Source organism: Leptinotarsa decemlineata, unplaced genomic scaffold, assembly GCF_025532065.1.
Source record: "Leptinotarsa decemlineata unplaced genomic scaffold, Ldec_3_MD MMD2_P_RNA_scaffold_12, whole genome shotgun sequence".
NCBI classification, from domain to species: domain Eukaryota; kingdom Metazoa; phylum Arthropoda; class Insecta; order Coleoptera; family Chrysomelidae; genus Leptinotarsa; species Leptinotarsa decemlineata.
The window spans coordinates 12,477,248-12,492,653 of record NW_027412526.1 but is presented as its reverse complement, the minus strand read 5'-3'; the positions used below and the strand labels follow the sequence as shown (position 1 = coordinate 12,492,653).

General features: G+C 32.9%; 1 protein-coding gene across 1 annotated transcript in view; it reads left to right on the top strand.

The window, feature by feature from the left end:
- Window positions 1–9,736, top strand: part of LOC111505806 (uncharacterized) — a 48,978-nt gene extending 39,242 nt beyond the window's left edge. Inside the window, exons 10-11 of the mRNA XM_074174390.1 lie at window positions 4,952–5,356; window positions 8,617–9,736. Coding sequence (XP_074030491.1) covers window positions 4,952–5,356; window positions 8,617–9,288 — 1,077 coding nt within the window. The 3' untranslated portion in view covers window positions 9,289–9,736. The remainder of the gene's footprint in view (window positions 1–4,951; window positions 5,357–8,616) is intronic.
- The last annotated feature ends 5,670 nt before the right edge of the window (window positions 9,737–15,406 follow it).

The window sequence follows — 15,406 nt, the reverse complement described above, 5'->3', positions numbered from 1 at the left end:
TATGGTTTTAGCTAGTGTCCGATCAAAACTGGTTTTTATGACCGAAACCAAAAACGAATTTCGGCAACGGTCTCAGTTTCGGCCGAAACCGAATCTTCCTGACAAGGATTATGTTTTGGGGGAAAAATTAAGAAAACGTTATTATAATCAGTCAGTATTTATTGTTTTATCTTTAAATCACGTTATGGAGTCTTCGACATTTTTACTTATTGATAATCAAAAATATGAATTGCACTGTAAAAATACTTAAAATAGGTGAGGTGTTTATTTGAATAGGTGTAGATCCTTCTTTTGAAGGATCTTCAAAAATATTAAACATAAAATTACTTATTTAAGTTGTTACCTAATATCACAATAGATACTTAATATTTCTGTAATAAACAAAGTAAATCACAAAGTAAGTCACGACATCATTAGGCACGTGGACGCGGCTTGTATAAATTCAGCGCGCCGAACATGACTGATCACAGCGCGGGAACTCCCGAATGCAGTTTCGGTTTCGACCGTAGTTTCGGCAGGTTGCTACCGAAACCGAAACTCGTTTTTTTGCCGAAACTCGACCGAAACCGAACTTTCGGTCGATCACTAATTCTAACCTCATAAAGAGTAATGGTATCTCATATCTTAGGCTCCTCCCTCATATTACTATAATAATATTTCAATACGAAATTTTAGTCCAATATTCGAACTAGTATATCAATGTTTGTTGAAATGTTTGTTTCACTAGTTTTTTTGTGCAAAATTGATATTTCACTCTGTATATATGTCCATAATAAGTATGATTTAATGACAAGAAATGATTGACTAAATTATTTATTTCAAACATTTAAGTTAATACAAATCTGTAAGTAGTACTAGTACTCTTTATGAGGCTAGAAAAATATAAAAATGAATTCTTTTGTTTTGTTACGTAGGTGGCTATGATTTCAAATCTCAATATTGCATTCTAATTTAAAAAACTTTTTTGAATGAACTTTTTCAATAATGGTGATGACCCGAAGACAATTGTGGATACTAACAATCGAAACGTCGTGAAGTAACTTGGCTTGGAATCTTTTAATTTTTAATTTTCATTTCTTGTTAATAATTTTTAAATTTAATTCCTTGTCAATAGTTCAGTTTTCAATTGTTGCTTGTATTTTATTTCATTGTAATTTCAGTTTTTTTTACTTAATATAATTGTTATTTTTTAGCTTAATTTTTTAAATTTTTATAGATTCTTCCCGGGATTTCAAATCAATTTATATCATATTAGACAATGGAAGTCCGAATTAATGAAATGAACTGCTGTAACCTACTAAATTATAAGATGGATTCCAACTTGAATTTTATAGGACATATCGATATTACATATTGTAATTGAGTCAGTTTTTGCTATTAAATAATTTAATAGTCATTTAATCATTAAACAAATCACTCACTCAAATTAATTGGAGCAAAGCATGCATTAAAAGTATATCTGGATAGACTAATGCTTTTTCTAAATATCTGCAGTCAGAATAATAGTCTGACAAATTTGATGAAAAGTTCCAAACAATATTGTGAAACTTGAAATTATGGCCCTATATTCAATCATTGTTTATGAAAATTTTCTTCTTGTTTAACAGAACTTAAGGATTAATGTCGCTTGTAGGATGTACAACAACAATACAAGAAATAAATAAATCTATGTTCCTATAGCTAACAGACGAAAGAGAACAAATAATGGTAGTTTGGCTACTATCGAGTTTTGTAACTTGCCATTCAAAATATTCAAAAACTAATATTAGTGAACATGCATTATGTGGCATTATTCAATTTTTATATGGTGTTCATGAACTATTAGGTATCTTCGTCATTCGTTTCACTATCTATAAAAATTGTAATCAATGGTTTTACCATATAGTCAACTTCTATTCAAATCCAAAACAAGCACTTTTCCCAATCACCAAAAATGCGATACTCTTCTCGACGCGCGTTTCACCAACCAACTTGACGTCTTCAGTACATGAAGATGCCGATTTTCTTTATAATAATAATAATAACGTTGATCGACTGTATTGTCAAACATGCGCCAAACTAACTGACTGTTATAAGGAAACAAGTATAGCTGAGGCTCCAGTCAATCTAATAATAACACTGATGATTTTCAAACAAGACTCAACCTCTAACCGAAGCAAGAAACTCTTTGGAAGGTTCGAAATAGATGAACATTTCAACCTAGCAGACCACTATTATAATATTCATGCAGTCATTGTTCACTGTGGTTCTGGCGTTGAATTTGGTCATTATTACGCCTTGGTCAAAGAAGAAATGGACTGGTTTAAGTTTGACGATAGTCGTGTCACGAAGTGTTCTGGTGATGCATTGAATTTATTGGAGCCTCTGGAGACACCCTACATTTTGTTTTATAAGAGAGAGGACATTGTTAGATCAAGATCCTCAGATGATGTGGTGCTGCAGGTTTTTCCGGGTTTTCCTGCAGCTGAAAAAGCAAATGCGCCACTGGAATCAATGAAGTCGTCCCAAAGCGCCAATTAATTTTTATTGTTGTTTTTATTTTATTTTTATCGTTGTTTTATAATAACGTTTATTGTGCAAAAACAAGTTTTATACACAAAGGGAAAAGGGTTAGCCAGAGGCTATCTTCCACCCGTTCCATAATTTAGAGAAAAAAAAAATAAGCATACAGTAAGACTATAAGTAACAGTTACAATAGACATAAAAATAATATAAAAAAAACTATTATGGAGATAATATAAAAGATTACAATCATTTTTGAACATCTAAGAAATGAATTTTCAAAGTTTTTTTGAATTGATATCTAGACAAATGAATATACGGTAATAAATTATTTAGATACTTCGGTCCAAAGTAAGAAAAACAAACATTTGGTGGTAACATGATATGGAATGGTAAATGTATCTTTTCTTAAATTGATAGAATGATTATCAGATTGCTTACTAATTAATCTGAACAAGTAATTAGGAGTTTTGCTTTCCAATAGTTTATATAAGAATACAGATATGAGATAACAAATTCTAAACGAAATATTCAGCTGATCTAATTTCAATAAATATGGAGTTACATGATCACGATAGTTTATGCAGCACACAAATCTCATACAAGCATTTTGTATGCGATGAAGTTTGTGTTTCTTATAGTCTGGCAAGAAGTTGTAATACACTGAGCAGCAATACTCAATATGGGGATAAATCAATGATTGAACTAATTTCAGTTTTGTTTCTTGTGAAAGCTGGAACTTGAATTTGTATAAAGATTTCAGTTTAAAAAAGCAAGTTTTGTAAATGTGTTTAACGTGCTCGTTGAACGAGAGAGTGTTATCGATATATACACCTAAATTTTTTTTGCTGAATTCACCCAGTCAATCGGTTCATTGTCAAGAAAAAGATGGAAATTTATTTCAACATCATTTCTTTGTAGGTCAGATCCCAAACATAGGGCTACTGTTTTATTTGGATTTATTCAAAGGCCATGATTTTTGGAAAATAGAAGTGTATTTTCTAAATCTAAGTTCATCCTGGTGATAGCATGGTAAATATTATTAGATTGACTTGACAGATATAATTGAAAATCATCATCATATAAATGAACGTCGCACTGGGATAACGTGGCAGGAAAGTCAAAAATGAAAAGAGAGAACATTAATGGACCTAGAATACTACCTTGTGGTACACCAGAAGAAGTTTCCTGAAGAGATGAGCATAATTGATCATTATCCAGTAAAACCCGTTGAGCCCTTCCTGTGAGATAGCTTCTCACCCAATCTAAAGAACTGCATTCAAACCCAATGTATTTTAGTTTACTCAGCAATAGTTTGAAGTTTACCAGATCGAATGCTTTGCTTTGATCAAGCATAACCAAAAATGAGACCATCGATTTGTCCCGAGAAGTAGTGATATCATTGATATCCTTCAACAGGGCAGTGTTGGTACCGTGTTTCTGTCGGAATCCAGATTGCACTTCTGGAAGTATGTTAGCTGTATCCAAATATACTTTGATTTGTTGTGTTATTATTTTTTCAAAAATTTTTGAGAATGCTGGTAAAATACTTATTGGACATAACTTGTTGAAACAGGTGGGTATAGGTATTTTGGAAGTGGGTAAAATATTAGCAATTTTCCAAAGATCAGGAAAAATGCCTTGCCTCAGAGACTCCTTAAAAATACGTTTTACTTCATCTATGCAATGTGGAATAATAAATGAAATCATTTTGATATTGATATTATCGATACCGAAAGCATTTGATTTTATTTTATTGATAGCTTCAAAGATATCCTTATTGGATATTTACATAAACGAGAAACTTGCATTGATATTGAATATGTTATTACTATAAAATAATAAGGTATCACTGTTAATTGTAGAATTTCCGGTAACATTAAGAAAAAAGTTATTAATTTCTTCTGGATTACGCAGTTCTTGCGGTAGACTGTTGATTTGTGAAGAACGCTTTGTATTCACGCCCCAATATGACAGATTTTTACAAATTGCTTTAGAATTTTTTTTATTTTTGTTTAGAATATATTGCATATATGCTGTTTTTTTGCGTTTCAGAGCGTCATTAACGTAATTCCGTAGAGTTACATAATACTTCCTTGAAGCCGGTGTTCTCAAAGTGTTCAGTTATCCCCTGAAGACGCCAACTCGATTTATGAATTCGCGTCAAGAAGAGTATTGCATTTCTGATGAATGGGAAAAATTCTTGTTTTGGATTTATTCTATGCCAGAGGTTCCAGTTTCACCTTTGAACTCATATTCAATTTGTATTTTATTTCATTTTGGAAATTTTTGTTGACGTGTCTAAAAACGGTGTTTAAAGGGACTAATGATAATAATAAGTAATACTATTATGTGGAGAGTTAAACTTATTTTTTTCAATAATGATAATAATAAGTATTATTACTATTATGTGGAGAGTTAAACTTATTTTTTTCAATAATCCCTCCAGCTGCAGGCGGGCAAGACGAAACCCCAAAACGTCGGCGCTGAAATCGCCAAATCCCTTGTCAAAGAACAACACCACGACGTCGTCGTCCCGATGAGCAGCAGCGATGACGAACATCAAGTGCAGGAAAGGAGGAAACCTATACCTCAGGCTCCCCAGCAGGTACCCATAGCGGAGACCGCTGACGATATCCAGAAGCGTTTGTCGCTGCTGAAGAGGAACATCTCGATCCAGAGGGTGCCGAGCCAGCAACCGCCGAAAGCCCCACCAGTGCAACAGCCGCCGCCCCCTCAACCACCTCCGCGACGCGTCATCGAAGAGAAGGACGACAGTAGTCCTGAGAGTTCGGTACTAGAGCAGCTCGAGCATTCAGTGATGAACGATAATATGGATAATATACCTTTTCAGGTAAGGATGATTAGCTTGTCTATTACGCTGTAAGAGATTTAAGAAACAAAGAAAATTGAAGGTTGCATTTAAGGGTTACTTAAAATAAAATTCTCTCACCTTATACATTTTTCATTTTGTTGAAAGTGATATCATGGTGGTTTTTATCGTGGTATCCTTGGAGGAAATATATTTTTCGCCAAATGTCTTTTATAAGCTCACCCTGTAAGAGATGGCATAAAATACGAAATCCACTCACACTGTGTAATCTCCACTTCCATGATTCGATATTTTTACATCTTAATGTTATCCTCCGTACATCAAAGTGATTACTTGATCTATTTTTCCCTAATCTTAAATGCCATTTATATCGAAAAAAAAATAGCATTTATGCCAGAGGATGGGTACCATCCTACTTTTCCTTCTTTGGAGTTGTCTTTTCCAAAGGCAATAATAGAATTTAACTATAACAACACCATTATGAAATTCAACTTTAACAAATCAAATTTCATGTATAGTACTTTGTTATTTTAAATCAACAAAAGTGACGACTGCAAGTACTACGTCAAAATTTTTGCAGCTTGAAAATACTCTAAAAAGAAAGTGATAAATTCTGAAAAATGCATTGTCCATCAGGCAGCATTTCATCCTAGTTGTGCAGTACAGTCAAAGTTGCAGAACTTCAGTGGAGAAATTGTTTGTTGAAGACAGCGAGATAAAAGTGAGGTTGAGACACCAGAAACATGTGAAATGTTTTACTGCGAGAAAGATACGATGAAAAATATGTTGAAAACAGTGCTGAAAGAGTTTTTTGATCCCATAAAACGTGGTTGAAGGCGAAATGCGTGAACTCAAAGCAAGTGTAAATCTTGGAAGAATGGACTCGAACGACAAAACATGAAAAGTGAAGAAATAATTAATAACTTCAATACACTAAGTTAAGAAAACAGAGAAGTCAGAAGATGTGGAAAAGCTGGAGAGTGAAATGAACCCAGAAACAATAATAAAGGAAATGTTAGAATGACAGAATAGGGCTTCAAATGTCATTCTTTTTAACGTAAATGAAGTGAATGAAGCCAACAACAGAGCTAGGTTTGAAAGTGAGAAAAAGGTCCTTAAAGAAACTATAAACAGTGTGGAAGATTCTGGTGGTGAGCAATTAAAATTCCAGAGATCAGGAAAATTTAGTCAACAAAAAACTCGCCCAATTAAAATTTGCTTTGAAAATGAAGTGGTTGCTATTAAATTTCTGAAGAAAAAGCAAAAAGTTATACAAAAAATACCAATCATCAGCATATATGCAGATCAAACAAAAGATTAAAGGTAGATTAGAGGAACTGAAACAAGCAGGACACACCAACAAAACAATAAGGTACATAAACAACATACCAACAATTGTTGAACAACCAGAAATCTTCAGTAGCTTATCCTAATATTTAGTACCTGTATTAAGATACAGGGTCCTTCTGTATCTTGATAGGAAACTATTCGCAGAATTCCACTTGTGCAGGTAAGTCGTGAGGTTTCAGATTTTGAACCTGGTGATATTTAAAGGGACGCCACTTATGTTTGAATAAAATCCGGTTTATTGACGAACATGAAATTCTAAGTGACTTCTCTGCGTCTTTCAACGAATTTTCTGGATAGGCTGTGAAGTAGACCAAAACTACAATTTCAATATCCTCATTGTTTACAAGTGTTTTTTTTTTGTTGATGACAGACGAAAAAGATCGGAAAGCACAGCAGTTTCTTAGAAGTCTTCTCAGAATATTTTTATTGGGTCTGTGTAGATTTGGAAATTTTTCTGCAAAAATACGACAAGTTCTGTCCATTATCTTATTGCATTCACCATAAATGATGATTAAATTTAGGAAATCTTCATTAGAATACCCCAAACGAGACATTTTGCACACAAATAAAAAACTACGAGATACACGTCAATTATATCGCAACAAATTTTGAAATATTTGTTGTAACTTCATTTGTTTTCAAAGCTTTCTTGGTTTGGTATTGCTTCGAATGATTTACATTTCAAATATTTCCCAAAATCGGATATATCTTGCCAGGGGTGTATTTTAGGTATAGGACATTCTTCATGAATTTTATATCTTTTTTTTTTCGTAGTATCCAAAAATAATAGAATAGTGTATGGTTTCCATTTGAAAAAATCCTGTTTCATCAGTTTTTTCAATGTTATGTTTTAGGTGGAAATTTCGACCACCCTGTTAATTATTTTCGAAAATTCGTTGAACCTGTTCATGACTTGATGCTTAAGGTGTGATTCTGTGAAATTTCACATTTTCAAATGTTACTGTCTATGAGTTATGATTTTTTCGGAGTGGTGCTGTAACTGTCAAATTTTTCAGAAAAAAATTAATATCTTGAAAACTAACAAATTTGGGTATAGGCATTGTTATACAAAGTGGGCCTAAAATGTGGTGAGAAATTCAAAAATGTAATAAAATACAGGGTGTTCCATTTGAAATAAGGAAGTTGCCATCAACTTTCGGTATAACGGAAAGAGACCAGAAGTTGAAAATATTTTTATTGAGAAGGCCATTCTGTAAAACCCTGTATAATTCTTACATTTTATATATTCATATTTAGTCATCCCTTAAAATGTATTTTATCTTGTATGTAGATCATATATGTTTTTATTCTTCAATATCCCATATCACAATTATTGTCAACGTCGATTATATTTCCAGGACTACATATTATTCTATCATCTGTCTGTAGTTATTTGGGTTAAGGCTTGGACGTGTCTATAAAATGTAAAATTTTCTTGAGACAATCCCATCCCTTGAAATGTATTTTATCTTGTATGTAGATCATATATGTTTTTATTCTTCAATATAACATAAAACAATTATTGTCAACCTCGATTATATTCCCAGAACTATATATTATTCTATCATCTATCTTTAGTTTCTTGAGACAAATAAAAATGAAATGAAATACCCATAAATGCACACATTAGAGAATATATAAATTGATGGATGTAACTACATGGTAGGAGATCATTATGAAAAATGAAAATTAAAACTTCTTACGTTTTTCAACACTTGTGAAAGGAAAAGAAGTCTATTTTTTGTATCTTCCTCAAAGTTAACACCAGAGTGATACACATTGACAGCATTTGTGATTTTTGATGTAAGATGAATGTATTGAAAGTTGCGTCCGTTTTCCTATAAATTGATATAAAATTAATGTTTTTGTTGTATTGTACTACATTTGATATTTGCTATTTAAGCTGAGATGTTATATTTGATTTTCAACAGGATACTCTGGACAGTATTACAAGTGCATATCATGCTACTAATGACGACAATTTGGAAAGTTTCGAAGACGACATTTCCGAAACGTCGGACCCAAAACAACACGAACAGAGTGAAATAAGTGATCAAAGTGATGAAGTCACATACGTATCTGATCAATCTCCAGGTGGGTCGCAGTACTCGGCACAAACTGCCGGATCTCAGCCTGCCTCCGCCAACGACATGCAGCCCAAAACCGAAACTCCTGAGTACGGTAACTACAACAATTACTACAACTACAACGCACCGCCATATCACGGGCCTCCTCCCCCGCAAGGATATGGATATCCACCCCAACCTGCTCCCCCGTACGATATGATGGGGTATCCTCCTCAACCCCAACAACCGCAGTACAATTACGGTTATCAGGGTTATCCCCCACCGCCTCCCCAACCGCACTATCCCCCTCCACCGCCCTCACAACCTGGCTACGATTACAATAATCCACCTCCTGCTCAGCCTATGTACGGAGGATATCACAATCCTTACCCCCAGCAGTACCCTCCTCCTCCCGCGCAGACTATTTACCCCCCGCCTGCGTCGACGGCGCCCGCTCCCCCCTACACCGACTATCAACAGCAATACCCCCCTATGAACAATGCGGCCCCTCCCACGACATATTACCCCAATACATAAGATTTTATTCCTAGTGCAATCATTGGAAGGCATGAAATGGACTCCGACTTTTCGTGATTTCCAGGTAATTGTGATTTTTCAGTAGATAACATGTTCGTAAATTAGGTATAAGTTTAAGAATTTTATCAATTTTGTACAGTCCCAGTAATTAAATTTAGCAGGCAATGCATCAGCATATACAATGTTCAGTCATTGAGCTTGCAGCCATTTTTTAAATATTGAGATAGTATTTCACACGAATCATATGGAGTAGAAACAGCGTGTTTCTGAATCAAGCAAAGATTATGTTTATAATTTACAGCTATTATGTAGGTGGAGATTAAATAAAAAAGTGAAATCAACTAGTAATCAAATTGGATGATTCAAAATGAGATACCTACAAATATATTTTGCCGTAATGAATACAATGATATATGTATATATAAAGTCATATATGTATATATATATATATATATATATATATATATATATATATATATATATATATATATATATATATATATATATATAATTATATATACATAAATAATATTAGAAAAGTGTTTTTTAATTATATTCAAGTATTTGGCAGACCATTTCTGTTTTTATCCAAATGAAAATAGGTTTATATGAGTTACTAATTGTTTCCATTGGGTTTGTCAAATACATTTTTTAACCTTCCTCGTGGTGTTAAATTTCATGTTTTGAATAGAATTTTTGTTATTGGAGTTATTTCCTTACCTTTTCAATATGTTGTGATTATGATTAAGTTTCATCTGTATTGAGACCCCAATTGGAGAGTATTATTATTATGAAATTTGATTGGATCTTTAATTGATATAGATATTTTTGCTATAAGCGAATGTCAACATTTCTGAAACTTTTGTGAAAATGCATGATACCTTAACATAATGATACTTGGTTGAGGTCTTTCAACATATTTAATTCAATTTCTTCTACTGAATTATCTTGCTGTGGTCAGCAAACAATTATTAACTCTATACAAATATTTGATTTTTTCAATTTGATTGCTTTATTCCTTTCTTTGGAAGATTCCCACATTTTTTTGTATAAAGATGGAACAATGTTTTTTTTGGGTATCTTAGAATTGAGTTGGTAGTCAATGTTATGTTTTTAACAATTCAAAATTGAATGGAGATTTAATGGTGATATATCGGACACTGTCCAAAGACAGTTTGGTAGTCTGTAATTTTTAATAGTGATATACAGGGGTTTATTAAACATGCGGCAAAAATTTGAGGGACTATTCCTTGGACTATTTTGTCCTTTGACGATTTTTGATAGGGTGTTTTGTTTCGAAGATACGGAGCCAAAATTAATTTTGACAATAACAATCAGAAATTACATTTAATATTTCTCCTCATCGACTCTAGAACTCTTTCAAAAAACCAGGATCATTTCTGGTTGTGTTACACCCAGCAAATTGAATGTCTGCAGCTGTTTGTAATAATTGTAATGTTGGTTTAGACTTTCATGGCTGAGGTTTTCAGTGCCATTGCTTTTCGAGTTTGAAAGCCGTGGATTTTTGGAATTTCTTCCTGACGTTTCTCTGGCGCGAGTGGCTAGTTTCTTCAGAGGTTTAACCATCATGGCTTGTTGGCCGATGATTACCTTTTAGGCTTCATAAAACGTATTTATGCCTTGTCAAGTAATCAGTTGTATTTGTACCTGTATTTGTACCTGCACTCGTGCCTGTTGCCACTTGAACCTGGAACATTACCAATCTTGCTGCCTGTTGTCCTGTTCGTTATTCTAGAATTACTTAATTTCAAGGAATTCTAGAATAACGAACAGGAATTCTAGAATAACGAACATGACAACAGACAGCAAGATTGCTGCCTGCTGATTGATTAGTTCTTTAATTTTAAGGAATTCTAGAATAACGAACAGGACAACAGGCAGCAAGATTGTTAATGTTCCAGGTTCAAGTGCAGGTACGAGTACAGGTACAAGTGCAGGTACGAGTACAGGTACAAGTGCAGGTACAAGTACAGGTTCAAATACAGGTACAAATACAACTGATCACCTGACAAGGCATAAATACGCTTTACGAAGCCTAAAAGGTAGTCATCGGACAACAAGCCATGATGGTTGAACCTCTGAAGATGCTAGCCACTCGCGCCAGCGAAACGTCAGGAAGAAATTCCAAAAATCCACGGCTTTCAAACTCGAAAAGCAATGACTCTGAAATTGTAATGTTGTTGATAGGTACCAACGAAATTGTTAGATTTTTTATTACTTAGTAGGTCTAATGTAGTATGCTATACTTTTATGTCGGCTACGTTAATAATTTTAAAATTACCAAAATTGATTTTGTCAAAATTCTTTTTCGCCCTGTATCTTCGAAACATAGCGCCCTGTCAAAAATCATCAGAGGATAAAATATCCTTTGAATAGTCCAAGGAATAGTCCCCTAATTTTTTGCTGCATGATTAATAAACACTTTGTATAGTCTCATTGATATTGTCGCAACTCAGTACTCCCTTGGCTTATTAACGAGAGAATTTTATTCGCTGTTTCATCCATTCATCATTCATCCAAATAATGAAAGAACTCATTTAAAAACTTAATTAAATATTTACTGTAACGAAATGGGGAACATACTTCAGAATAAACTTACACTAAAATGTTAATCAGAAATACAATAAATCACCAAAAACTTACATTATACTACCACCCAGCAAAATCTGAAAAAAAGGAGATGTGCTGCATTGCTGGAACCTTTTCTTGAAGATCAATAGATACTGAATGAATTTCTCAATGTCGTTCATGATCTTGATCTCCCTCAATATTTATGAAGATTTATACGCTGACATTGCAACTTTGATCTGGTCACTGTACTAAGGTAAAATGCTCAGCATGCAATCTGTGCAAAGTTTGCGTATTTGGAGATTGTTTTATATTTCTATATCCAGTGATCTTATCAATTTTGATGTCTATGAACTTGGAATATTAAAAGATGGAATTTTGAATACTGAGTCATTTTGTTTGAGAATATTGAAGTTGGAACATCTTTCAATTCATGTATTTGCTTAAATGAATTTGAATTATTTCATGATTATTTTCCATATTTGACAGTATGTTAGCCATTCGACAGTAGCCAACACTTGTAATCAATCATTTATATACATTTTTCTTGAGGCAAGGTTATTATAGTAAAAGTGAAATATAAAGTTAATCCTTGCACAATTATCAGAATTATTTTTTCCGAAGCTTTGTATCAAGTTCAGAAACGCCCTGTTTGACTCCGGTGATAATGCCAGATTCGAATGATGTATCTTATAAAACTCACTACAAAATTACCGATTTTGCATCTGTAAAATAGTAACGCAAAAACTTGTGTTTCAAAATTGTAAATCATGATTTATTTCAGTTGGAAGTATTTAATTTCTTATTAGAGAGATTCAAGCATATCTAGTACCAGAAACGGATATTTTTAACTAAAAATGCATGATTCACAGAAAAATCATAAAATGGAGAGACCTTGCGGACCGCAAGCCCGTACTGAATTTTTGGACGGTCATTGATACCTTTTAAAAATGTATTGTTTTTATAGCCCTGAAGTTAAAAATGTTTCAATTTTATGCAATCAGTTTTGGGTGGTGCATGTGGAAATCTTGGAAAAGTGAAAACAATAACCCAAGAGGAGGGAAATTTACTAAAAGTTATCGTATTGCATTGCATAAATGGAGATACTAATTACGAGTTTCTTTACTAACCAAACGCCTAACAAAAAAGAAACATGTATGACTTTCGGAAATCAGTTTTTTTTTTATACAATAAAAGATTATCTTGTCATACTGTTCTTGGGGCAGTTAACTTAGGATCAAGCGTTCATTAGTTCATGACGTTGAACCATAATTCTAGGGTAAGGGAATTTATTTTAAGTTTATCTTTTCATAAACTCACAAATTTGTATGGCATGGTAAAATAAATTACCCTTTTATTGATAGGAAGAATTAATTTATTAAAACACCTGGTCTCCTTTGTGAATAGAAGTCACTTTTCCAAAATTGAAAATTTTTAGAAAAGGTCCTGATCAATATCTAAATGTACAAAAGTTGTAAAACCGGTGGCATAAGGCCGAAACTTATTTTATTTCGCAGAACTATAAAAATCTTACAAATTTAGAACGGGCTTGCAATCTATTATTTGATTTTGTATATATTCTTACCTATGCAAACAGAACAATTGGTGAGGAAAATTTGGAGAATCCTAAAAGTAACACGAGAAGTGAGAGTTGTTACAGCTTGCATAGGCTAATACATTCTACCCAAATGCAGAGTTTGTCACTAAGTCGTTTGTTAAGAAATTATTGAAAAAAAGAGAAGGAGAAAATTTCAACACTTGCTTGATTGGAGCACTCTACACATTTTTTTAGAGTGCTATTATTTGAATATTGTTTTTCACTGTTATTTTTTGACAACTCAAGTTTCTTCTTGTTGTAACATATGAAAAAACAGATACAAGATTAACATATTGATACAGTTGATAATTGTATTAGTAATGAATTTTTTGATTTTTCTCTTTGAATTTTGTTTTAATATTTTTTTATTTTTTTAAAAAATGTTCACAAAAATACAACTTTAGTCTGAAATAAGCCAATTTTAGGTTGTAAACAAATCGATGTCAATTTAGATTCGTAATTAGTTTCGAAAATTGTTCATTGGAACTTTTCTATGGTTCATTGGAACTTTTCTAGATGAAAGTTCAAGTATTGATTTTCATGATTCATAGAGGTAGGAGTTCAAGAAATAAATTTAAAAATCTAGGCATTACTCGAGATGAAAATATTTTCTCATTATTGTAAGTGAACATACATTCCCTTATGAAACTGAAGATTTCCCAAGCGGACTGAACGATTTCTGAATGAATTTGGCTACAAGTCCTGATTCCTAGGCAGTTGTGTGTGATTTTTTGTAATTGTATTATAAATATGTATTTGTATAAATTTTAGAGTTGTAGAAACAGCTGCTAAGATAGTTGGATTTAATTTAATTTTATTGTGTATACATTTCCAAATTTACTTCACAATCGTATGACAACTCACAGTTTGGCTTGGGCATTTTTAGGTTTCTTTCATTCTTGTTTATTCAATTGTAACTGGAAATCACTTCATTGAATTTGTAAGCTCTTCATTTGTGCACTGCTAATAACAACATTATGTATCCAGGACAGTGAGTGAGGATTTTCGTTTCATTAGTTTTATTTTAATTTTCTACAATAACCACACTATCTCATCACAAATCATTTTTATACTCATGCCGATTTCTAACCATCTCTTGAATTCTATGAGAGTTTCTTAGAGTGAAAGTCACGGAGGCATATAAAAATTTTATTTGAAATGAGCTACTTTTCTATATTATATGAAAAAAAAGATTTTGAGTATTGAAAAGTTTTTTATATGTGAAGGAATTGGCTAACTTTTGAACAAAATCGTATTCAAGTATCACTTCATTGTGAGATTTTCACTAAACAGGTGATACAACCTCTAGTTTGGCGAAACACGTCTTGTGGTTTTGTAATATTTTTAGTGAAGATCTCGCATTACAATGTTATTTGAAAATGATCTTTTCTGTAGATTTGTCATCTAAGGGTATGACAAAATGTAGGGAACAATTGAATTTGTTCCTAAATGATTGATAATTTTATTGAATCATCTAATAACTATACAATGTTTTTTTAGTAAACTGAGACTAAAATTACTCAATTATAAATTGAAAGGGGTGTATATTAGGAGATATTAATTTTTGGGAAAGAAAGATCTTGGGTTTCTACTTCTCCATCTTTATACAAAAAAATGTGGGAATCTTCCAAAGGAATGAAGAAAGCAATCAACTTCATCTACAGCTACCGGATTGAGACATGGCCGGTGGGACAAATCACCTGCGTAAAGTTTGGGTCGGTTTATGACAAAGAAAGTATTAGGAAAAAAGGAATAGAAACTTTCGTTTGCAATTTTACGTTTACAGCTCGAATAATCTAACAGACTGATAACATATTTCTACACATCTACTGCACATCTTGAGGGAGGGGCTTCTCACCGGCCAAGTAGTTGTTTCGAGATGGCTTTTTCTTACAGTTTGTGTCTGAAAGTTACTTCTTTGCGTGATCTGCA